The 27,037-nt window shown below is 38.4% G+C and overlaps 1 protein-coding gene across 1 annotated transcript in view; it reads left to right on the plus strand.

The window, feature by feature from the left end:
* The window catches only part of CUBN (cubilin), a 285,455-nt gene that overhangs the window by 160,182 nt on the left and 98,236 nt on the right, over positions 1-27,037 (plus strand). The window contains exons 33-40 of the mRNA XM_036346196.1: positions 1,131-1,244; positions 3,019-3,129; positions 4,424-4,552; positions 5,486-5,618; positions 15,288-15,493; positions 16,396-16,580; positions 17,935-18,127; positions 22,578-22,775. Of these exons, the coding sequence (XP_036202089.1) occupies positions 1,131-1,244; positions 3,019-3,129; positions 4,424-4,552; positions 5,486-5,618; positions 15,288-15,493; positions 16,396-16,580; positions 17,935-18,127; positions 22,578-22,775 (1,269 nt within the window). The remainder of the gene's footprint in view (positions 1-1,130; positions 1,245-3,018; positions 3,130-4,423; positions 4,553-5,485; positions 5,619-15,287; positions 15,494-16,395; positions 16,581-17,934; positions 18,128-22,577; positions 22,776-27,037) is intronic.

Raw genomic sequence — 27,037 nt, forward strand, 5'->3', positions numbered from 1 at the left:
CTGTAGGCCTCTGATTTTATTCAGATGACCTTTGTCATTTCAAATAAGTTTAGTCTGCTTGGCCACTTGTCTGTTTCAGTGCGCTTGCTTGCATTCTAAAGTAGAGAGCCCTGGCTAGGGAGAGTTTCTGGATCGAGGTCTCCCAAAGACACACTGTACACTTTGGAGCAAGACAGACTGAATAAATCAACCATTCTCTGTGTTTCCAAAGAAAGAACAATTTCTAAATACATTTTTCCCCATTTAATTAATCACTTTGCTTTGCTTGGGAGTGAAAAAAAAAGTCCCCAGTGGATCTTCTCTTGGACTATTAGAACAGCCTCCTCAATCTCACCATCCTTTCTCCATCTTCCTTCAAAATGAACTCGCAAAACCTCGTTCTGATCATGCTCTTGAAAGTGACAATATCTGTCCAGCTGCACTGCCTCGGCCCTAGGGAATGGAGCCCGAGCTCCCTCAGACGGTACCCAAGAGCCCAGGAACCTGCTCTGATCTTTCATTCAGTGCCACTTCCAACTCCCCCCAGGGCCCCACACTTCAGCCAAGTCTGTGTAGATGCCATCCTTACTGTCCTCTGCGTTTCTGCTCAGGCTGCCCTCCCCCAGAACTACCCTTTCTCACCCCCAATTCCCCTCCGGCCACTATCTCCCCCGTGACACTCCTCTCACACTCTCACTGGCAGCAGCCTCTCCCTCTCCTCATTCCCATAGAGTTTTGCACTTCTCTGATAATCCACAGCCATTCTTGTGAAGTCTTGTTCAATTGCATATTGATTTTCCTAGAAAAAAAGGTGTCCATAAAAAGATTATTTCTATACCTATAATTATGAGTAGGCAGAGTAAGTGAATCAATGCCAGAGTTTTGTTTGAGTGATTCATTCAATTCATAGCCATTTAATCTGCTGTTCTGTGTGGCTCCCCACTTCCTGTAATTGAAGGAAACAGTTATAAATGTACAGTGAAAAGCCATTTTCTCATGGCTTGTGTGCAGCTTCCTTGGCAGATTACTTCCTTGGCCTGAATTTCGGAAATGAGGAAAAATCAATTATGTTTTCATTCATCAAATAATTGTTGTGCATAGCCAGTGGACATCCAGAGGACATGACTGTGTGTGTGTTTGTGTGTCCTCAGTCTGTGGAGGCTACATCCTCACCGACTCCTTTGATACAATATCCTCTCCATTGTTCCCTGCCAAGTATCCAGACAATCAGAACTGCAGCTGGATAATTCAAGCTCAACCCCCATGTAAGTAACAAAAACAAAGAAGGAAAGGAGTGCTGGTGGACGGTGTCTGTGGGAAAGTCCGTCCGTGACTAATGTTCTTATCTCTTCCGAGATAACAATTGATGGCCTTCCTCTTTTTTTTTTTTTTTGAAGTCCCAATTCCTGCTCTGCACAAGAACAAACATTTCCTAATTTGATAGAAATGTTATTTTACATTTTATTCTTAATTTAAATTTTTTTTTAAGTTTCAGAGCCTAGCAAAGAAAAAGAAACACCCGAACCTTACTGTATTGACAGGCATGTGAGATTGGGGGAAAGCAAAACTAATTGATAAATAAGTAAATCGTTTTTGACACTTATGCCTTAAGTGTAGCAGATGCACAAAAATAGTTGCCAAATGGATAAATAAATAAGAACCATAGACTGGAAAATTAATAATTCATAGTTTGGAAATACAATGCCATGAGCATATTGCTCTTTAATCAAAGTGGAAGTTAATTATAAAACCTGGTGTCTGCTGCAGTGCTTGTATGAAAAAAAAAAAAAAAAAACAATTCCAGCATAGGCCTGGAAGAAACACTTAATGAGTACTTACATTATTTCATTTTTGGAATCCTGAAGTCTTATTTTCTGACCTGGTAATAATCTGGTGGTAAAACCTTACCACATATTACAGACAAAGAGAATGAGGAGACCCTTCAGGACTCAAGCAGTGACCTGAGAGCGGGTGACCCTGGGGCCATTATGAATCATGTTTTAGATGAGTTCTACCATTCCTTGAGGTTTTCAGGAAAAATTTATGATTTCAGTCATAATGCGAGAAAGGCATTAAGCTCTTGACTCCACTCTACAATTAATGACCTGGGTGATAACAGGGAAGTCACTTAAGCTAATGAGGCCCCATTAGCTAATCTAAAAAAGTGAAGAGTTTGGCTTCACTATTCTCTAACACATTTCCCGGATGTCAAGAGTTAACAAATGGATATCTTTCCTGACATGCATGGGCTTTGGTGGCTGGTGATGTAATCCTTAGCCACTGGCTGCCTGGAGCCTGGAGCCACAAAGCAAGTTGCCAGCCCTCCAGAAACTGGGCCTTAGGTGAAGAGGCCCCCTGCCTGAGCCAGCGGTTCTGCGCCTCAGGATACTTTATGATGAGCTGTAATGCATTTAGATGAGATCTCACTGGTTCAAAGCCAGCATCAGGGGAAGATCCTATTCCGAAGACAGGGACCCTGGAATAATGACAAAAGGAAAGCATACCCCGGCACTTGCTGTTCTGCAAGTAATCCAAAGCTTTCTTTTTAAATGACTGAACCACAGGGCCCTGGCCTTACAGCGAAGCAGACAGTGCTAGGTAGGATATGCTGCCAGGAAGAAGAATGTGTCTTATTTACAACCGCACGTAAAGAACCAGGACTTAAGGACCGATTCTACTGAGAAAAGTACTTAGGAGAAGAACATAGCTAGGGCTGATATAAAAATGTGTAAAGACTACATTTTCCAACAAGCTATTCCCCATAGTGCATGGAGGACACCTACCCAGGAGTCCTCTTCCTTACTGGCATTTCAGATTCTCTAGGTGTTTTCAACAACATGGATTGATGCTCTTCAAAGGAAACCTATCAGCAGAGAACTTGTCACTTTCCCTCTTCATCCCCTCAAGCCCTGGGCAGATCTGCCCATTTCAGTGCCTCCCACTGGAGAACCCACGCATGAATCCTCAGAGGTAAACTTTCCCGCCCTGTATGTTTTGTTCGCCGGTACGCTACTAAATAGACTTCGCTTTTTTTTACAGTCAATCATATCACCCTCTCCTTTACTCACTTTGGACTTGAAAGCAGCACAACATGCACACAAGACTTTTTAGAAATTTTGGATGGCAACTATGACGACGCGCCCCTCCGAGGTACCGTGCCTGGAGTGCTCTCATTTCTGTCTGTGGCCTTGGCTGGGTTTTATTTATATTCTGGCATATCTGTGTGCTGTCATTCAAGGTCAGAATGTTTCCAATAAACATGAAGAGCAGCATAAGCCAAGTAAAGATAATTAGGGAATAAGAAACTGGAATTCAGTGTGGGGTTCAAGAAACTCAGCTTGTCCTATTCAAGGATATGAATAGTTTATGCATTTTTTAAATTTAAAAGTTGCAAACACTTAGATAGTAGTGAAATGCATTCTACCCCAGCATTAAATAGCATTCTGTGAGAAATTTCTTAATATTTAACCACAGTTCTTATATTCAAATTAAGCATGGTTTTTTTTTCCTGGTTTTGTCCTCAGTGGAAGCAAAAAAATAATTATAAGTAAATAAGTAATCTGGGTTGGGTTTGTAAGACAACCCAGTAAGACTAAATGTTGCAGCTATCAAGGTTCTAAAATGTCCTAAAAAATAATCTCAAGTTATTTAAACGTTTTCTATGAGTTACTTATATTTGAGCATCTCCTGATAAAGTAGAAGATGAGCGCCCTCAGAAACGGATTTTGTTGGGCTAAATTCCCAGTGCCCAGATCAGTGCCTGAGACAATAGCAGGCAATTAGTGAATATGCTCTGCTCTGCACCCATTTCTGATTGTAATGCTTTTTATCTCTAAGCATTTGACCAAGAAGGAGGGTATATTATTTAACAAACACATCTAGAACTCACCTTGTGCTGAGCACTATTTTGAGAACTTAGTAAATAGTACCTCAATTAATCCTCATACCTTTATGATAGAGGTTTCATTATTTATTGATATTCTTTTTGCTCAAGTAGGGAAACCGAGGCACAGAGAACTTAACTTGCCCAGGTCACGTGACTAGTAAGTGGTAGAGCTCAGAGTTAAATCCAGCTATTCTGGTTCTAGCATTCACACTTTTCTTGGCTATAATATTTTGCTTTTAAGCACTGGTGCATTTATTTGTGCATTTATTACTGTGCTGGAGATCTTAACATTAGTTACATTTGGAGCCAGGCCATTGACATTGTTCTCATCTTCCCCTAGTGTTCTTTATCATGTTTATAAATCATCTCTCCTATGTTTCTATTTGTAGTTTATTTTTAATTCTCAGGCATTGTTCCCAACACTGACCTGACTTCAATGGTTCCCCTAATAGTGATTGCCTCTGTTTGCTTCGGTTTCTTGTAATTCCAGTAAATCTGTGTTTACTAGAAATAATGGCCTACGCCCTGTTATCATTCATTCCCCTTGTCATTATTTAGGCCGATATTGTGGCACCTCCATGCCCCATCCCATCACTTCCTTCAGCAATGCTCTGACACTGAGGTTCATCTCTGACTCTAGCGTGAGTTTTGATGGTTTCCATGCTACATATGCCGCATCATCATCAGGTAAGACACATCAAGCGGCGCTACTAGGTTAACAAGAAGGTGGTTGAATTCCTAGGTTTGTTAGGTGGGACTCTTTTACCTTTACAGCTGGAAGCTAGTTTCCTGTGTCTAACCTTACATCTTCCAAATTCGGTTAGCACGCTTGTCAATTCCGGCAGCGGTGAACTCTGTTCCACAACTTTATCCATTCACCCACCTGTCGACACGTAGGGTGTGTGCACACCTTGGCTATTGGGACTAATGCTTTTAGAAAGGGAACTCTGGGAGTGAGGAGAATTGGCTGGAATGATCCTGGGTGGCTTGTTTGTCAGTGTGTTGGCGTTCTCCTCCGTGACACGTTGGTTAAGGCAGCTGTAATTAACAGTGTCTGAGGGCATCTCTTAAGAACAGACAGCCGCTGTTCTCCTGTCTCCCTGGCCTTGAGGTTGGGCTCAGGCAGGGTCTGCGTGCTGTCACTGCTGGCTTGATGGTTGGTGGCACATGGGAATGAGAGGAAGGCGGAGCCACTAGTCCTGGGCCCCTTAGTCAGTGCTGTTTGTCAGCTGCCAGCGCCTTGTTATTGGCATTTAAAAGCCTTCCAAATCAGGAGATTTGTGTGTGGCTCAGTCTTCACTGGAGGGGGAAATGGCGGAGCACTGCCCCCACTGTAGGCCAGGCTTGAAAATCATCCTGGTCAGAAATACTGCGTGGTTGTAGGATTAAAACAAGTCTTTTTTGCACAAAGTTATAGTACACAGGGAGAGAAGGCTTTGAGCAAAGGGTGTACCTCGTGGCTTTTAGTTTTCAGAATTTTTTCCTTATTTTATATGACCTGGATTTTTTGTGTGTGAAATAGATGCTGTTAACAGCTCCCCTGGCGCTCCTCCTCCTTTATCTAGTGTGCCTTGTATTTGATCTTTGCCCTGGCACTCACTGTTTTCTCCTTTCTTCCAGCTTGTGGTGGGGACTTCCACATGGCTGAAGGCACCTTCGACAGCCCTGGCTACCCTGAAGTTTATCCCTCGAATGTGGAATGTGTCTGGAACATTGTCAGTTCCCCTGGCAACCGGCTCCAGCTGTCTTTCATGTAAATCCTTTTTTATGGAGTATTGTTTTAGTGGATCTGCAGGAAGGAAGCGCTGTTACTAAAAGGGAGGACAGCTAATAGCACATGTGTCCAAGCAACTGTGTCCGAGAACACGGTGGGAACTTGAGGAGCTCTGTTTCCAAAGTTCCTTTGGTTTAGTCACAGTTCGGGTTATAAATAGTATTACAGTTCTCTTGAGAATGGTCCTAGCGTCCTGCCTAATATCACCAGAAATACATGCCTGAGCATTTATTTGTGGAGTCTTCATTTTTAGAGAACAGTAATTTCATTTTTAAAAAAAAATTAGGAACATTTATATTCTGCCAGAGAATCACTAACATTCTTTCTTCCAGCAGAAATCCTATCTCAGTGAAGCCTTCTTACCCAGACACCTTATGATCCCCTACCCTACCCTAATCCACCTTTCCTTCCGCTCCTACAAAGAATATTTGGGACGTTTTTTGGAACTAGTGGTTTATTTGTAAAATCACTCTCCTGTTCCTCAGTGAACTGCAAGACTTATGAATATAGGGTCCCACAACGATCTGAGTGGTCTTAAATTAAATGAAACAACAGTTTAAATTTAATTTAATTTTTCTAGAAGTAGATAGTGAAAAACACATGCTAAGTGAAGTGGGACTTTTTAATCATCCATAGAAAGGAGCCTGTGACCTGCCACACTCATAATGAAAGCTGAACAAATATTGAATGATAAGACTAGTATTTAAATTCACATTTTTAATTAAAAGTTATTTATAATAGTATAATGGATATTGTTAAGCTTTGGTTGGGTGGCTAATCCTGTTTTTGAAGATAATATAATAAGTTAGTGCTGAGGAAAGAGGATTGTTTTGCTTCGCCTGTTTATTAAAAAACAAAAATCTTGCTGCTTCTCCTAGACGTGCCATTCTGTGCATTAAGAATGGATAAAAAAATGAGAGAACAATCTTATTTGTGGACCATGTTCAAACATCTCAAGCTGCTTTCTTTCAGCCCATCAGTCAGACAGGCCTCCTCGGGACAAGTGGCATTGTGTTGAAACAAAGGCACCCTCCCGAGCGCCTGAGAGTCAAAGAAAGTTTCAGTTGCCACAAGGGAAAGAGGTTTTTGCTTGCTTTTGTCTTTACTAAAAGCAAAGTTCTGTATGGGAAGATATGTGTGTGTGTGTGTGTGTGTGTATATATATATATATATATCATATATATGATATATATATATCAGATATATATGTATTCCTTTATTCAATATTTATTAAGCCCCTGCTATATGCTAGGCACATATTGGGCAGATGTTACTCCTATGCTAGATGCTAGTAATAGCAAATAAAACATGATCATTATCCTTACGATGAAGTCCAAAGTCCTTCACATGGCTTAGTAGGCCTCATAATTGCCAAATAAAAGGGATTTTTTTTTTTCCATCTTTTTCCTCTCTGTCAATACCACATTTACATTGTTGACCAATCTGACATTTGATAGTGACAGGAACCGGGCCAGGCACTGGGACTGTTTAAAATCAATAAGATTCCCTTTCTTGGTAAGTTACTAATACGTTAATGTCAAGAAGCTATTTATTTAAAGCCTAAAGAGATGCATTTCATCTATAGCAGATAATCATATAGGGGCACTGTTGAGATGAAAGGTCTCGAGTTTAAAATGTATAGCGCAAGGCTGATGCATCCCAGATGTTCAGTGAACATTAAATTCTCTCACGTTGTCATTTCTCAAGTATCTTGGGTGGTAGTTCACAGTTAGATTCAATTGGACAACACTTGACTCTCCTAGAAGGTGGGAGATAGACACAACAAGAAAATTGCATCTATTTTACTGTTTAAGGGACACAAAGTTTTAATTTTTGTATAGACAAATTTTCATGGCCCAGCTTTTCCCTTTCTCATGCATAAGATGTTAATTTTTATTGTTTCCTGTTACTCGCTTGAGTTTTATTTTTTAAATAAATTCTGCAGAATGCAATGTTCCCCTTTATGTGGATGATGCTGACGAAGGCCTGCGAGTTATTTCTGCCGTGGTCTAAACTACATCCAGATGGGTGGTTGGAAGTGTTCCTCTGGGGCGTGAGAGGAGCATGTGAGAAGCATATGCCATACATCAAGTTCTAAACCATGGGGTTTGGATTGTGGACACTGTGGTGAAACTGAGTAGGGAGAAAAATTGAAGAAATTATGGTTGCTCTGCAACAGAAAGGACGAGGGTGAAATAAAAACCAAAAAGCAGTTTTTTGTAAAGGGATTAACAAAAAATATATTTTATGCTTCAGAGTGCTTTTAGAAAGAAAGTGATTGATCTTGGTTCAAGAATCAAAATGAGATAATGAGAAACAGTGATTGTACTATTTTTGTTTCACATCAGTTTTACTCACAGATCTTAGCTAAAGTGTTTTGAAAGAAGGGAGATTTGCTTTAAAAATGTACTGACCTAAGCTTAATTTGATCCTTGTAAGTATTATCTTACCATCACTTCTAATAAAAATGTGTGGTACAAAAACAGAAAACCTGCACTTAATAATCTTCTGGACCTATGGGCCAAACTTTAATATGCATCCTGACCTTTCTGAATCCCACAGTCCGATGCACTTGGTTGATGGACTCTGATTCTTCATTTCACACAGGCTCTCGGGTGAGGCTGAGGCTGCTGGAGCACATACCACACTTTGAGTAGAAAGGTTTCATGCAAATCACCTGCTGAAGAAAATGATCTCCCTTTATCCTTTTTTTTCTGAGAAGCAAAAGAAAATAGTTTTAGCATATTTTACAGTGTGGATATTATTATGGAATATAAAGCCAAGCACCAAACTTGGCCACCATCTTAAAGATGAATTCAGAATAGCTCCTTGCCAAAAACGATTGTAGGCCTAAATTTTGTATTGTAAAAAATCAAGTCGTCAAGGAAGACAATGAGGGTCATGACTAAAGTAAAGTTTGCCCAGCCTGATATGGGTATTGCTGGTTTCTTTTGTCAGTCGTAGCTGGCTGTTAGAACTGTGTCCGAAACACAGGTCCAGAAGATTTATCCTGTAGTAACCCACCTTGATGGGATTGTGAGAGCCACAGACTCCCTGTTCCTCTGGCTAGAGACCTACGGATGCCGGTATCTGGCTTGAGAAACAGGTGGTAGAACAGAGTTCACCAGTCAGTCTGCCTTAGTGCTCTGGTTGGCAGTGAATGCTCAGAGGTGTCCCGGATACATTGACCCATCCCATGGCGGGGCTTGCGGTGACCAGAGCCTCCAGGCCATTGTCTCTGCCTTAAGAGCATCTGAGTCCAGGAGCTGCGACAGAGCGCCAGGAGAGCACTGTGCTTACGGCCCTGTGAAATCTTGCAGTGTTGGGGAGTGACTGAAAGACACACACGGTAAAGAAGTACTTTGCTATTACCACATGGTTTATTCAGAAAGATGTTTTATGTTTCCAAATTATAGGGTATTATTGTTATATCTTTGCTAATGTATTCTAATTTTATTCTGTAGTGGCTAGAGAACATGGTTTTTAATAGTTTTAATATTTCCTGAGACTTAATTTGTGGTCAATTATATTGGTACTTTTTTTAAATATATTTTATTGATTTTTTACAGAGAGGAAGGGAGAGAGAGAGAGAGAGTTGGAAACATCGATGAGCGAGAAACATCGATCAGCTGCCTCCTGCACATCTCCCACTGGGGATGTGCCCGCAACCAAGGTACATGCCCTTGACCAGAATCGAACCTGGGACCCTTCAGTCCGCAGGCCAACGCTCTATCCACTGAGCCAAACCGGTTTCGGCTATTGGTACATTTTTATACATGTTAATGGGCATATGAAAAGAATAATCATAGAGAATGTGTGAATTCTATTGTTAGATGTTATAGAAATCTTATTATTGTTTTGTTGCTGCTTTTATTGTAATTTACCATCTTGTGGAAATCACCAATTTACTCCTTAGTATGTTTGAAAAATAATTCTATAGTTGACTCTCTGAAACTGCTTCTTTAAAAGTTACTAATTTATTTTGAGGAACCAAATCTATGGCCTGTTCATAAGTCCTGGATCTTTGCATCATTTGATATGCTTCATAACTCTTCATCGAATTTCCTCTTGGCTTCTGTGATAGATGTTGGATATGTTTTTATCCTACTTCTCAGACCACTCCTGTGTCTGCTGCTTTCTCCTCCGTTCACTATACTCAAAATATGGGTACTTTCTAAGCTACTGCTCTCATCCCTCATCTCTCTCTACTTATTATTCCCAACCTTTCATTTCTATACCCCCAATCTGGCCATACTTTCAACTATTACCATATACATATAGGTAATTTCCAAGTACAGCCCCAAAGTCTCTTCTGAAGTCCAAACCTGCATATTGGATCCCACAGATAGCTCCACTTGAGTGATACACCATTCTATTAGATTCAATATAGCAAAGATAAAAAATATATTTTTCTGCTGCTCACAGTCATCATTATTATTATATTACTGCAAGATAATATTCTCAAGCAGAACTCTGATTATCTAGTTTTACCACTCAGAATTCAATATTTTTAATGTTGTAAAATATGCATAACATAAAGATCAGCATTTTACCCGTTTCTATGTGCATATTTCAATGGCATTACATGTGCCCACAATTTTCTGTAACCATCTACTATCACCTTTTTTTTTTTGTAAGAGAACATTTATTGGGTAAATTAGAGAGGTACATAAAGTAATTCCTTGGGCTTAGGAAATAAGTTATGGAGATAAAGGAAGGGCCCTTGGAGCTTGGGAGTGAGGAAGCTAATGGTAAGGTGACTGGGGTGGGAGAGAGGGAAAAGGGGAAGGGAAAGGGAAAGGCAGGGGGGTGCTCCCAAGAGGGAGAGGGCACTGGGTCCTCCATCCTAAGGTTTTAAGGGGGAGATTTTAGAGGAGGTCCCAGGAGAAGATCTCAATAGAATACTCAGTAGCTTTCCAGTGTGTCCTTTCAGGGTGTGGTCTCCACTGGTTGATTGGCTGGCACCAGGGCAGGGGGTCATTATTCAGTGCAGCTGGTCCTGCGGTCAGGTGGCTGGTTTTGCTGCTTCTCTGGGCCTGGAGCTGAAACACAACTGAGGCCTGGATGTTATCTCTAGGGAGGAAAGGTCTGGGGGGTCCAAACTGCAGGACCAGAGCTATGCGGGGAGAGGAAAAGTCACCCTGGGGGCAAGGCCCCACCTCACAATTGATTGTCCATGGCCAGGCACCCGGTCCTTGTTCTTCTCATGTCTGTCTAACTGCCTACAACAAGCATGTCAAACTCAAAGGCTAACACGGGCCAAATAAACAAGGTTTACGTTTATGTGGGCCACGAAAAAAACAAAAGCTTCAATTTTCATAGAAACGTAGGTTTATTTTGATAGAGACATGCCGAATACAAAGGGCTGAAATAAATGAGTAATCATTAACATAAAATAATAGAACATTTTAATAAAAATTAATATTTTTTCTTCAACATTAACTTACCAGACACTGAATAACTGCACAAATTAATAAGCATAACACAAATAAACCTATTTTCCTTGTTCTCCAAAAGCAAAATATTTCCTGTTGCGCACACCAAACAAGTTAGTCCAACACTGATGATGTGGCAATCGGCTGCTAAAACATCCGCTGCTAGTATTAGTGGAGAGAAATGGTGTGCCTGTGCGTAAGGCACGTAAGGGAAATGAATGCAACATGATTATAGTAATCGGTCATTAGCAAACATTGTAGTTTGTTATTAATGATTATGTATAACAGGATATTGTAAAATTCAGTTACAAATTTTTATTAAAACGTTCCTTACACTTACATTACGTTATATTGGCTGGGCCGCAAAAATATTCGTTGTTGGCCACTAGCGGCCCATGGGACATTAGTTTAACATGCTGGCTACAATATTCCCCCTCAAGGATCTTGGATCTGAAATCTTTCTGAGAAAAGGGGTGCAGGTTCTCTTCTTCAGCTGCTTCCGGCTGAAAGAGGGTGATATTTTTCTTCAGAGCCAAGGGATCCTTGCTCTACTTTTTCATCATACTAAACAGAAACTCTGTATCCATTAAATAGTAACTCCCCATTTCCTCTGCTCTAAGCCCCTCATGTAAGTAGAATCATACAATATGTGTCCTTTTGTGTCTAGCTTATTTCATTTACATAACGTTTTCAAGGCTCATATATCTATACTGTAGCATATATCAGAATTTCAATCTTTTTTAAGACTGAATAATATTCTAGAGTATGTGTGTATATATAAAATGTGGTGTTATATATATATATATATATATATATATATATATATATAGTCGTATATGTGTTTATATATTGTTTTGTTTATTTATCAAAGAAGTTGCCTATATAGTTTTGTTTATCTATATTGTATATAGGTATATAGAGTTTTACTTGCTTATATAATATATATGTATGTATGTGTGTATATATATGTATATGTATATGTATATGTATATGTATATGTATATATATACTTATATATATATATATATATATTACAGGCCCAATGCACAAATTTATGCACCAGTGGGGTCCCTCCGCCTGGCCTGCAGGAATCAGGCCGAAACTGGTTCTCCCACCTCCGAGGGGTCCCAGATTGCGAGAGAGCTCAGGCAAGGCTGAGGGACCCTTACCGATGCATGACTGGGGCCAGGGATGGTCGCGGGAAATTGGCCAGCCAGGGAGGGACTGCGGGAGGGATCGAGGGCATGTCTGGCCCATCTCGTTCAGTCCTGATCAGCCGGACCCCAGCAGCAGGCTAGCCTACCAGTTGGAGCATCTTCCCACTGGTGGTCAGTGCACGTCATAGTGACTGGTTGACCAGTCAACTGTCTGCCCCCTGGTGATTCAGTGCACGTCATAGCGAGTGGTTGCATGGCCTTAGCATATCATTAGCATATTACTTTGATTGGTTAAACAGATGACTGGATGACCAGACACTTGGCATATTAGGCTTTTATTATATAGGATTTACATATCTTTATATACTTTTAAATATATCCTTTGGGTATACACCTAGAATTTGAATTACTGGACCTTATGATTATTCTATGTTTAAGTTTTTGAGGAACCACCTAATTGACTTCCACAGTGGCAACACCATTTTATATTTTCATCAGCAATGCAGAAGAGTTCCAATTTCTGCATATCTTTATCAATACTTGTTAATGTCCATTTTTTCAATAAAAGCCATCCTAATGGATATAAAGTACTATCTCACTGTGGTTTGGATTTCCATTTCCATAATAACTAAGGATGATGAGTATTTTTTTCATGTTTTATTGGCCAGTCACATATCTTCTTTGGAGAAATGTTTATTCAGTCCCTTGCCATTTTAAAATAAAGTTATTTGTCTTTTTATTTTGTAAAATATTTTTTAAAAATATGTTCTTATTGATATTAGAGAGAGGACAGGAGAAAGACAAAGGGATAGAAATATCAAGGATGAGAATCATTGATTGGTTGCCTCCCACACACTTCCTACTGGGGACTGAGCCCACAACCCAGACATGTGCACTGACCGGGAATTGAATCAGGACCTACTGATTCATGGGTTGATGCTCAACCACTGAGCCACACTGGCCAGGCTGTCTTGCTACTTTTGAGTTGCAAGAGTTCTATTATACTCATGATATTAGCATGGTCATCTGTTTTTATTTCTTTTTGATAAAAATCAAGGAGTAAACTTTCTGGAAATTAGTTTTATAAGAAACTGCCAAGTAATTATTCAAAGTGCTTATATTAATACTAGAGGCCCGATGCACAAAGATTCATGCAAGAATAGGCTTTCCTTTCCCTGGCTGCTGGCACCAGCTTCCCTCTGGCACCCGGGACCTGGGCTGCTTCGCTCCAGCTGCCACCGCCACCCACCGTGGGCATGCTCCGAGCTGCCCACGGCTGCTGGGAGCACCCTCTCCCCCCACCCCCCATGTGTGTCCGCTGGGGTGGGGGCAGCACTCAGTCCCCTCCCTCCCATATGCGCATGCAGCTCCTCCTGAGACGTTGTGATGCAGCCTCCTCCTGAGCTGGTCATGACTGTTACGGTGTCCCGGCCTGATTTGCATATTACCCCTTTTTATATATATATATACTTTTCTACAATAAATTTATGAGACTTCCAGTTGCTCTGCATACTTAAAAACCTTTGATCTTGTCAATCTTTATAATTTTAGCCATTTGATAAGTATGAAATGGTATATTATTGTGATATATAATTTATGTTGCTCTGATGACTAATGATGTAATGCACTTTTTCACAATTTCATTGACCATTCACTCATCTTCTTTTATGAAGTGTATGTTCAAGTTTTTTGTTCATTTCTAATTTGGTTATTTGTTTTTTTCATTTTTTTTTTTTTGTAGGGATTCCTTTTATATTCCAGATCTGAGTCTTTTGTTAGATATATGTTTTGCAATGATCTCTCCTTTCCTCTTCCCCAAACTCTGACTTGCCTACTTATTTTTTAATTCATGCATTCTATAAGGATACATTTTTATTTTTATGAAGTCAAATTTATTAAATTTTTAATTTTATATTTAGTGCCTTTTCATTCTAAGAAATATTTGCCTATCCTGAAGTTATAAAGATAGTCTATGTTTTCTTCTAGGAGTTTCATGTTTTTAGGTTTAGATCTATGAGAAATATTAAATTAATTTGTGTATGGAGAGAGGCAGGGGTTGCTGTTCTTTTTCTTTTCCTCCATAAGGATATCCAGTTAATGCAGCACCACTTGTTAAAACAACCCCCCATTGGCTTATCTTGACACTGTGGATTGAATTATATTGGCCCTATATTTGTGGATTTTTCTCTGGAATTTCTCTTCTGTCATTCATTTATCTACCCTTACACCAATTCCACACTATCTTAATTATATCCAGGTTTTTAAAGCATTAAAGTTTTGAAAGCATCCATTTAGTACCTATTTCAGACTCGATATATGTTACTAATGACCATCATATAAAGTAGACATTATTTCCTACCCTCTATTCCCTCATATCATCATAATTAGAATATAATACAAGTTGAATAGGATATGCTTGAACAAGTCTATGTTATTATGAATGCCATATTTTTTCTACCTTTCTAGAAATTAAGTGCGTGTGCCTTAGATCGACATTTAAGCTCTGTCAAAATTAGCCCCTCATACTGCTCTAGCTATGTCTTGTAACTTTTCTTAAAAGTACTGAAAGTTCTAAGCAAACGAAACCTCTCACAGATTTCTACATATACTCCACCCTTTTTTGCATGCGCTATTGCTAGCATGCATTCTCTGTCCACCATTTCTGCACCTGAATTCACCTAATATTTACATTTCCATCTCTAAAACTCTCTCCATCAAGCTGATACTGAGCCTAACAAACAAATGTGATACCTTCACCTCAAAGTCCTTACAACATGTTGTAGCTCTGATGGCAGTCAGGATATCCTGCCTTATATTTTTTTCTGTATTCTTGACCAATTTTATCCCTAGAAAGAAAACCTCTTCTAGAAGGCAGTGTATTAATTACCTTTGTATCTCTTGACTAGACATTTCAACATATTTTAGTGAAAGAAATTTGTGATTAAAATTAAAGAACATTTAAAAAAGTGACCAGGTTAACCCAGCATGGGGTTCAGGATAATCCCAAAATTTATTCTGTTAATTTAATCCCCTATTTTATTTTATTTTCAATTCAGAACGTTCCAATTGGAGGATTCTCAGGACTGTAGCAGAGATTTTGTAGAGATCCGGGAAGAAAATGCCACGGGTCACCTGGTGGGGCGATACTGTGGAAACACCCTCCCCCTCAATTACTCATCCATTGTTGCGCACAGCCTGTGGATCAGATTTGTATCCGATGGCTCAGGCAGTGGCACCGGCTTCCAGGCCACGTTTGCTAACAGTAAGTTGGTTCTGTTTTAGTGATGGCTTCCAGAATGAATCCTACAAACTGGAAAGGCTAACACTACTTTCAGGAATGTGCTGGGAATAGTCCTGAACTCTACACAATTCTCCTATGTGTATTGTCCTTGTGGGATTACTTCAGTATGTAGAAAAACTACATCACATATGAATGGCTCATTAAGAGCCAGTAAGAATGCTCAAGGGTTCTAATATTTTTCTTAAGCTTAGTTCTACCTAATTGTTAAATTGAATTTTTCTGGATAGTGTGTTAATCTTTGAAGGTATTATAGTTCAGGGTTGGTATATTTAGAATCAAATGTGTTTGATTCCATAAAATTTATATTCTTCAAATTAAAAACATTTAATAATACTTTGGAATTGACTAAGTTGCTCAATTATAACAACAGGGTATTCTTCTAAAAGCAAAAATGTTAATTTTTTTTTTCTAACTCAACTTTTCTATAATTAGCTAATGTGTGTGAGTGTGTGTGTGTGTTTCCCAAATGTCAGATCCCCTTATCTTATATAATTTTTATAAACATGTTTTAGTCTCTTATAAGACAAAGTAAAGTAGGTAAACCAAAATAAGAAAATGGGGCTGGCAACCCCATGTCCCCAAGTCCCTTTGGGTTTGGGAATCCCTTTCAAATCAGAAGTTATCCTTTGTTTTCACACCAGCAACCTTCTAAGGAGATGGAATTCCATTCACAAAATTACCCTTCTCCAGCATTTAATAGATAGCACAGAAACCAAAAGGGAAGCAGTATTTCTTTCAGTGGTCAGAAAAGAAATCACAGCCAATTAAAAGTGCATCCTTTCAACACCCCTTGCCTTTTTCTTTCATCTGACTAAAGAGCTGTTCTAAGTAGGTCTGACTTATTACTTTGTTTTTCCTCCTAGTATTTGGCAATGACAATATTGTGGGAACTCACGGGAAAGTTGCCTCTCCCTTATGGCCTGGAAATTACCCTCACAACTCTGATTACCAATGGATAGTGAATGTGAATGCCTCTCAAGTTGTCCATGGTAGGATCCTGGAGATGGACATTGAATCAACACACAACTGCTATTATGATAAGTTAAGGGTGAGTTTCCAAGTGCAACTGATGTTTATGACAGGTGAACTGCTATTGGCAAAAACAAATCCAAGTTAGAGTTTATTCAGCATTTGCAAATTGTATGGAATGGTCTATCTCCCTTAAATCATGATTACCCCCTATTACCTGTACCAACGGTAGTTCTGGTATTATAGTTCTTTGTTTTTATCATTATTGTAAAAATGCCTCTTGAGCTTTGTCTAAGTATATATGTATTTCTTAATTATTCTATCTTATATCCCATTTCCTGCTTATTCTTATGTTAGAGTATTAAAATTTAAAGAATCCTTTTAAAATAAATAAATAAATATATTAAAATTGTGATGATCATTACCATCCGGACACTGATTATTGTATCAATTTCAGACACACCATCAGATTTTATCTCCAGCTTTATTGAAGTATATTTGAGAAACAAATACTGTACATATTAAAGATGTACAAGTTGATGTTTTGATATATGTGAAATATATGAGTTTGACTGTTTTACTATCAGATTCTTGAAGTCCATGATTCCACCGTATTCATCTTGGGTTCACAATGGCTAACATAGAATTCAGTACCTGATAAATGCTCAGTACATGAGAATATAACTATTACATACAGTAGCTTCAGTAGAAAAATTTATGATAATAATTACAATGAATTTGTTCCAAATTATTTAGGAGAAGGTGGAGGGAAAGATAGGAAATGTAGCTGGACAGCATCCATCACATGTGCAATAAAGAGAAAGTGTGCTCCATGCTGTGTGTTTGGGAGCTAGCATAAAATGTGTCTCTAAATAGGTACTCAATATGTTTAAACCAAATGAAAAAGATTTATTGAGTGCTTTGAAGGTGTGCTGAGCAATTGCAAGCTACAATTCTTTTGTTGTTATTAATTCTGCATCTTTACTTCTGTGGAGATAGGAATTCCTTTAGGATACCTCATCACTTTCTCTCATTAAACCTTTCCTCTTCCTTGTTTTTTTTTATTTTCTTTCTCTCTAATTTCCTTTGAGGCCCCAAAGCACATTCAGTAACTGCTAGTTTTGCACACCTCTCTTGGTTTTTTACTCTCCACCACCAAATTTTACTGTGTCATACAAGGAGCTATATCACATAGAATATATTTATTAATATAATTCAGCAGCAAATATATAAATAATTTTAAAACATTAAATTATTGCAAATATGTTACATATTTAACGGCATTTTTTATTTTAAAACAGATATGTTTACTCGCTTATTTTTCCATTATGATAAATTATAATAATATAATACACCCTTTTAATTTTTTTAATGAAGAAAAATAGAGGTAATTGCCTTAACTCATTGTCTTATTATCTGTGTTTTACCTGCAGATTTATGATGGCGCTGGCATTCATTCTCGCCCCATTGGAACATACTGTGGTGCTCAGACTGACTCTTTTAGCTCCACAGGAAGTTCTTTGACATTTCAGTTTTCTTCTGACTCTTCAGTCTCAGGGAAAGGATTCCTTCTAGAGTGGTTTGCAGTGAATGCTGCTGTTGGACCCTTACCTACCATTGCTACAGGTGTGTTTGGTAACAAATGAAATTCTTTTTTTTTTTTAAATATATATTTTATTGATTTTTTACAGAGAGGAAGGGAGAGAGATAGAGAGTTAGAAACATCGATGAGAGAGAAACATCGATCAGCCGCCTCCTGCACATCTCCCACTGGGGATGTGCCCGCAACCAAGATACATGCCCTTGACCGGAATCGAACCTGGGACCTTTCAGTCCGCAGGCCGACGCTCTATCCACTGAGCCAAACCGGTTTCGGCAACAAATGAAATTCTTATTAGGGGATGAAATGTGTAGGCCAGTATTTCAAAGGGTTCTAACATAATAGGGCCAAATATGCAAATGAGTAAGAAGAATAAATACAGTCCCCAAACCTCCTTCCATATGTCCAGGTGTTCTTTTAATTTCATAGACATGTACAAATTGTATGTTTGCCCTGGTTGGTGTGGCTTGGTGGGGTAGGTATCATCTCATGCCCAAAAGGTTGCTGATTCAATTCCCAGGCGGGGCACATGCCCGGGTTGTAGGCTAGATCCCCGGTGGCGGCGTGCAAGACCCAGTGGATCAATGTTCTGCTCTCACATCATGTTTCTATTTCTCTCTCCCTCTCCTTTCCCCTCTCTCTAAAATTCAATAAAAAATATTTAATAACAATAAGCCCTGCGGGTGTGGCTCAGTGGTTGAGCATCAATCTAAAAACCAGGAGGTCACGCTTCAGTTCCAGGTCAGGGCACATGCCGGGGTTGAGTGTTCGGTCCCCAGTAAGGGACATGCAGGAAGCAGACAATCAGTGATTCTCATCATTGATGTTTCTAGCTCTCTCTCCTTCTCCCTTCCTCTCTGAAATCAATAAAAATATATTTTAAAAATTGTATGTTTATTTCTAAAAATGCTAGTTTCCCATATATTTTTCATATTAATTAATGGTTTAATATCCATAAGATATTCTACTTACAATAGTTAGAGATCACCTTAGAGATCTCTGAAAATTTGATTTTCAAATACAACATGCACACACACACACATATATACACACACATTAGTTAAGGATCCACTAATAAAAAGAACTGCTTTCCTTCTGTATTTCATTTTAAATTTGCCTTCAGAAATGCTTCACTTTCCCCTTTGCTGGTTGTAAACCTTCATGTTTCAAGGTAAAATTGGCCTATTTTTTTTAAAGAGAGAATGGAAAGGAGGGGAAGAAAACATCGATGTGAGAGACACATCAACTGGTTGCCTCCTGCATGCGTCCCGACTGGGGCCAGGTATCAAGCCTGCAACCAAAGTATGAGCCATTGACTGGAATCAAACCCAAAAGCCTTCAGTCTTAGTGCCAACACTCTTACCACTGAGTCAAACCAGCCAGGCTAAGAATGGAATTTCTCTTTTCTTTTTCCTTTTTAAATTTATTTCAGAGAGGAAGGGCGAGGGAGAGAGAGAGAGAAACATCAATGATGAGAGAGAATCATTGATCGGCTGACTCCTGCCTGCCCCCTCCTAGAAACCGAGCAGCCAACCCAGGCCTGTGCCCTGACCTGGACTTGAACTGTGGCCTGCTGGTTCATAGGTCAACACTCAGCCACTGAGCCACACCGACTGGCCTGGCATACATTTTAAGCTTTTAATTTACTATTTTTAAGACATCCTCAGTTCCCTCACTGAGCAGTGTTTTGGGAGACTGTGCTTTTTCCTTAAAAATTTGTTTAAGCAACTTTGAATGGCTTTTATAGATTTGAGGATTGACATAGCAGAAATTCAACATATACTTCTTGGAGGATAGTCTTAGTTCTTGAAATATTTTATTGGGACACATTATCATAGGATTTCATTGAAGAATAGTCAAACTGTGAAGTTATTGTAGGAATAAAGGGACCTTAAATGATTAGAACCTACTTGCTTCTAATTTCTTGAGAGTTTGTATTAACAAAGATTACTGAAGGTATAACTCATATTATTTTTATTTAGTGACTCTTAGCATTTTCTTCTGAGATTTTATTTTTGCCTCCTTCATAACATGAATATGAATCTCTTTCTTAACATATTAATCTATCCTAGAGCAAAGAGCCATTGGCAAGATTGCCAAATGTAATTTAGAGCTATTCATTTAAGTCTGGATAGCTCTTGTAAGTACACTTGAGTTAAGCTTTTACATATCCACAAATATCAAGTTAGAGAAGGAATTACTAACTTATGCAAAGCATTGTATCAGCAAATACAATTTAGTATTCACAAAAAATGTTTTCCTCTTACACATGTATTTTATAATCATATAATTTTAGTGGATGAGTAAATACAATATAATAAATCTCATTTTTCTTAATCAAGAACCAGGGAAGGAGAAAGTAAGAGGGTGAGAGAATTTTATAACTTACTAGTTGTCTAAATAGTATAAATGATTCTCTCATAATGAGATCACACTGAGATTTTCATTAAGATGACAAAGAGCTTAACATTTTAAAATGTATTAATATATTGAACATTGACTCATCAGAATTTCTTATGCATACATAGAATACATATTCAATACATATTTATTAGGATTTATTATAGATACACTGACTAAGAAATGAAACCAAGATATATCCTTTACCTTCTAGAACAGTGATGGAGAACCTTTTGAGCTCAGCATGTCAGCATTTTGAAAAACCCTAACTTAACTCTGGTGCCATGTCACATATAGAAATTTTTTGATATTTGCAACCATAGTAAAACAAAGACTTATATTTTTGATGTTTATTTTATATATTTAAATGCCATTTAACAAAGAAAAATCAACCAAAAAAATGAGTTTGCATGTCACCTCTGACACAAGTGTCATAGGTTCGCCATCACTGCTCTAGAAGCTTAACAGTATTTGGAAAATATAAAACATTAATTATTTCAGTTAAGTAACAATATAGTAATTAAGTGACAAATCAGGTAGTGTAAACAGCAAAAAAAAAAAAAAAGCACTAGAAAGTAAAGAAGCCTAATGTGGACTAAGGTCACCTGAAGGACATAAAAATGTCAGGTAGGGACCCTGTGCATTGCTGGTGGGAATGCGAAATGGTAGAGCCACTTAGGAAAACAGTTTAGCAGTTCCTCAAAAATTGAAATACAATGTTACCACCAATTAATCCAGCAATTTCATTCCTAGTTATATACTTAAGAGAAATGAAAATGTACATCTACACAAAAATGTATACATGGATTTTTACAGAAACATTATTCATAATAGTGTAAAAAGGGAAACGACCCCAATGTCCAACAAGTGATGAATGGGAAAGCTAAATGGGGTATATTCTTACAGTGTAATACTACTATCTGGCCTTAAAATGAAGGCAGTACTGATACAGGCTAGAATATTGGTAAAGTTTAATTGTTATGTTAAGTAAATGAAGCCAGTTACAAAAGGCCACATATTGTATGGTTATATTTATTTTTTGTTTGTTTTTGTTAATCCTCACCTGAGGATATTTTTCCATTGATTTTTAGAGAGAATGGAAGAGAGAGGGAAAGACAGAGAAACATCAATGTGAGAAAAACACATCGATTGGTTGCCTCCTGCAGGAGACCTGACCAGGGCCTAAGCCAGGGAGGAGCCTACAACCAAGATATGTGCCCTTGACTGGAACTGAATCCAGGACCCTTTGGTCCACAGGCTGATGCTCCATCCACTGAGTCAAACCAGCTAGGGCTGTGTGGTTATATTTACATGAAATGTCCTGAATAGGCAAACCCATGGTGATAGAAAATAGATTAGAGATTTCCGTGGGCTGGTGGAGTGGAGAACAGAGACTCAATGGTAATGGGTATGGCGTTTCTTTTCAGAGTGGTAAAAATGTTCTAAAATTAGACACCAGTGATGGTTGCAGAACTTGTAAGTATACTAAAAACCTCTGAACTCTATGTTTTAAAAGGCTAAATTTTATGTGTGAATAAAAGCTCAATAAAGGCGTTATTTAAAAAAACACAGAATAAAAATAATGAAGGCTGTTCTTGTTATAAACCCATTTGCTTTTTTAATAAGTATTTCAGTTTACTAAATTGAAAATTGTTTCAAAATTGCCTAGATAAAATTGCATGATGAATAGCTATACTAAAAAGGTAAAGATTAAAGTACATTGGAATTAGAGTTCTACTTAAATAATAAGAATAAGAATAAGAATAAAATAAGAATAAGAATAATAGGGTCTTCCATTGGACTTGCTTCATGCTTAATAAACAATTAATGAAAGGGTTGTATGGCAAAATTACAGTGAAAAAGTAGAATACAATGTGGGTTTACTAGTATTCACACAAAAAATATTTTAAAAAATAAATATTTTAGGCACAGCTATCTGAATCAGTGAGTGTCATAAATATGTATGGGTTTTGAGAAAATTGTTTTAATTGGCCGTTTCATTTCAGCACAGGACTGACACCTTACAGTGAAAGTACTAGTGTCTGTCATCAGAGCCGTTTCCTTTTCACTCCACAGGTGCCTGCGGTGGGTTCCTGAGGACAGGAGAGGCACCAGCCTTTCTTTTCTCCCCGGGCTGGCCCCAAAACTACGGGAACCGGGCTGACTGTGTGTGGCTGATCCAGGCTCCTGACTCCACAGTGGAACTCAACATCCTCTCCCTGGATATCGAATCTCATGGGACATGCAACTATGATAAACTTGTGATACGAGACGGTGAGAAACCTTTAAAACACAAAATAAAACAAAAAGCTACTACATTTCTACCTTACCGCATATTAAATTACATTCCATTATAATCAGACTTGTTTACTACCTTCATCTGTTTGCATGGAATTTCACAGATATTAAGGTCAATGAAGGTATCAAATACTAGAATCGGCTACCGTTTCTGAAGAACATAAGGAAACTATGAAATTGTCTCTAAGAAAATCACCCAACACTACTATATCAGGGACAGCACTACATTCTGAAGAAGAAACACTACCTTTGGTTTAAGTAGGAACTAATAGTCTGAGTTTCTAGGTAGCACTGCTGTCTTGTTGAAAGGCTTTGCGAATAAATCTTGATATTTTATACCTGTGACTTTAAGATCCAAGTGTGAAAAGTATTTGTAACTACAATATATTTAATTATCTTTGTCTACTGAATCTCGGGGTGGAATGGGTAGCATTAAGGGCTAATATTTTTCATCTTTTCCTCTATACACAGGCGTGGTATTGCTATGCATTGGTTGAGGGAAATGAATAATGCTGACATGCACCTGTACACACCATGCTTCACCATTTGCACAGCACCAAGAAGATTAAGGAGGCCATAACCTCCAGCCAGTGTTTCCCACAGTGTGGTCCCCAGCCCAGTAATATCAACATCACCTGGGAATTTGTTAGAAATGCAAATTCTGAGCCCCATCCCAGACCTACTAAACCAGAAAGTCTCTGGATGGATCCCAGATCTGTGATTTCAAAAGCTCGTCAGGCAGGGCCAAGATTAGGGTCAGGAGAGTAAGGCAGTACTGGGCAGACTGAATAGTCAGGTCCTGCCTTTATTTAAAATTTTAGTGTTTTGTTCATTTTACATTAAAGTCAATTTTTAAATATTGCACTAAAATATTATTTATCTTTTAAGATCTTTAGCACCTCCTTACATTTTGCCCTTGATTTGAAGTGGTTCACTTGCCCGCCTCCCCCTCTCCCGTCCCTGCCCCCAGTGATTCTGATGGCCTCTAAAGTTTGAGAACCACTTCTCTACATGGTAGATGTTGCAACTTCAAATGAACTACCTAGACAAGATGTAGCATAACCAATGCTAGTGTTAAACTAGAGAACAGAACTGAAGGGGCAGCTCTTAGGAATGCAGGCTCAATGTTATGGATCTTATTTTTTAGGAGATGTAAGAAATATAGAGTTTTCTATGAATTTCCCAAATGTTAAATTAATGAAAAATGCTTCAGAGTAATTTGGGGGTTCAAACAAACATGTGCTTGCTTGCTTTTGGCTCACAGGTTGCTAGTGTACAAGCTCTTGCTTTAAACAGTGAGAAAAATCAATGGCAAAGGTGCTTTATTTTCCTTCTGTGGAGGTTGGATCCTAAGTGAAGACTCAAATTAATCATACAAACAGGATGATGTAATAAATCATAACTTTCCCCCCTTTTCCTATCAATAATCAGCTGTCAGGACATTTCCCAGAGGAACTATCATCTTTCCTCATATCAAGGCATTCCTGTGGATATTAAAAGTTTAAATTTTTCATGCAATAACATTTGTGCATCCTGACATGCATATTCCAAATATTCAGAACCCAGTGGAAATTAAAAAAAATATATCTTCAGTAGGTAACTGTGTCAATGGGTGAATTATGGTTATTTTAAAAAATCACTTTTATTGATTTTGTCCCACCAATAACTTTTCTTCTGGGTGACCTTGCACACATTACTAAATGGCTCCAAGAATGTTCTATCGTCTGTGAAAGAGACTAACATCTAACTCAGGAGGTTGTTGTGAACCTCCTGGAACAGGAAAAATAATGATTGCAAAAACCCTGGCCTTTGGTATATGGAGAATTTGAATAGTTTGATTTAAATTTCAACTTATTTTGAGATATTTCTAAAAGAGTTTTCATCATATTCTCTTTATTGAATGAAGGTGTTCTTACTGAGACATAGAGCCGCTTTAAAGAACTCCTTTAATTGAAGTATATGCCAAAACAATGACAATATTTTTATTTTATTTTATTTTTTTAAATATGTTTTATTGATTTTTTTACAGAGAGGAAAGGAGAGGGATAGAGAGTTAGAAACATCGATGAGAGAGAAACATCGATCAGCTGCCTTCTGCACACCCCCAACTGGGAATTTGCCTGCAACCAAGGTACATGCCTTTGACCAGAATTGAACCTGGGACCTTTCAGTCTGCAGGCTGATGCTCTATCCACTGAGCCAAACCAGTTAGGGCAACAATATTTTTAATTGGTTGTGTGAGTTATCCATATAGATTCCTTTTTGTTCACCAACAGATTGAGTAGATGCCCAATAAATTAATTCTTTCTGTATCTGTTTATTTATTCCTTCAAGAAATAGTTATTGAATGCCTACTATGTGTTAATTGCTGTGTTTTTTTCATATGCATAGTGGTAATATATTTTAGAATTAAATTTTAAGTCCCACTTCAATTATTTGTTCTTTGTCCAACCATATTTTTACTTCTGAGTAGCAATGTCATAGAACATTTTGAAGCAAATATCTAGAGGCCATTGGCCAGTCTTCATAGCCTCAGGGCCCTCTAGTAGCTGTGGGCATTCCTGGGCTTTCCTGGGAGAGCTGAGTTACTCTCCCACCTGCTTACTCATTTTGTCGTGCTTCAAAATTGAATCAGCCTTTTCCAGACCATGCCCCAACAAATTCTGCATACCAAAGATTTCCATAAACTGAGGCTCCATGACACTACATTAGACCTAAAAAAAAGTTAAGAAAAGAAGGAAGGGAGGGAGGAAGAGAGGAAGGAGAAAGAAAAAGGGGGGGAAAAAGTGTACCAAAAATCAGTAATCCTTTTATTCCTAGATCTTTCTTTATGCTCTTAAATAAATCATTTAATGTCATAGTTTGGGTATCTGGAGTTAATTGGCTAAGGTTTCAAACTCTTGTTGGCTTTTATGCTCAATGCCCTTTGACAAATTATATAGCTCCTCTAAGACTGTTTCCTGTCTACAAAATGAGGATCATAGTGACACCTACCGAATAGTGTTACTGTGGGGATATAATCAAGCATTACCCATTAGGCACTCAAAGTGCTAATAGCAATTGCTCAATAAAGGTCAGCTACTAATACTCTTGGGGCCTTCGCTTCCACGTCTCTAAAATGATGATGCTGGGCTGGAGAGTGAATCCCCAAATGACCTCTAGTCCTATTCCTTTACTGTTCTTTGACTTGTCCGTGTCTTCTAAAGATCAGTTTCATTCCTGCTGCAATCCATATACTGCGGTTGTCGGTAGCTCTAGAAATACTGCAGTGTTTATTATGGAGACTTGGGGAGGACAAACCATCTTGTGGTTATTGGGTTATCTACTAAGTCTTTAGTTCACCAATAAGTGGTTATTTATAGACAAGCATTGCTTCAGCAGTCTTGGGGAAGTTTAGAAAAGAAATCCTCAGTCTCTCTGAGAGGTAAAATATACACATATTAAATAAATACTAATGTATAATAACTTCAAAATTTGGCAATACACATGATTACAGAATAAGCTAACAAAAGCAATTTTGTGTGAAATGTGTAGCAAAATAGCATAGTGAAGATAAATGCAAAAAAAGTTAGAGATAAAATTTTAAACGACAAAAAATACGAAAGTTTCTAGAGGTCAGAAACCCTCCAAAGACTGCCTTTTCAAGCATCTTGGATTTATAGCTATGCCATTACGTTTGTAATTACAGAGAATGACTTGTTTACTGAAGTAGTTAATAATGAGTTTTAGGTAGTGGTCAGTGTCCAGAAGGACTCATTTTGCTGGTTATGTGAAAGGGCAACTCTCCTCATGTCGCATATCCTATTTTTGTTTTTATAAGCTTGACATTCATTAATTCTCTGCCTTTGGGAAAAAATACAATGTCTTTTCCCAGCCAAGGAATCCAAGTCTCTTATAATTTCCTCTGCTCCATTCCAGCTTGGACTGGCACAGTTGTTTTGACTGACGCTTATCCAAGAGAAGCCGAAGGAAAAGGGGCATGAGGTGACTCAGCCTCCTTCGAGTCTCTGGAGGAGCGCACTTGCGGAACCTATCTTTTCTCATCCTCCACACATGGGCACACATGTGCTTTTATCAGCAAAACAAACAACAACTAACAAATGAAGAGTTAAACAAGAAAGACTAAAAACACCTCTGGAGCTAGAGGCACACACCTTGGCAGATGACCCTATAACATGAGCATAGGACCTGGGGCTGAAGAACCGGCCTTGTTCCTGTCTTAGACACTTGACCTTCAG

The sequence above is a fragment of the Myotis myotis genome, unplaced genomic scaffold, assembly GCF_014108235.1.
Source record: "Myotis myotis isolate mMyoMyo1 unplaced genomic scaffold, mMyoMyo1.p scaffold_m19_p_1, whole genome shotgun sequence".
NCBI lineage: Eukaryota > Metazoa > Chordata > Mammalia > Chiroptera > Vespertilionidae > Myotis > Myotis myotis.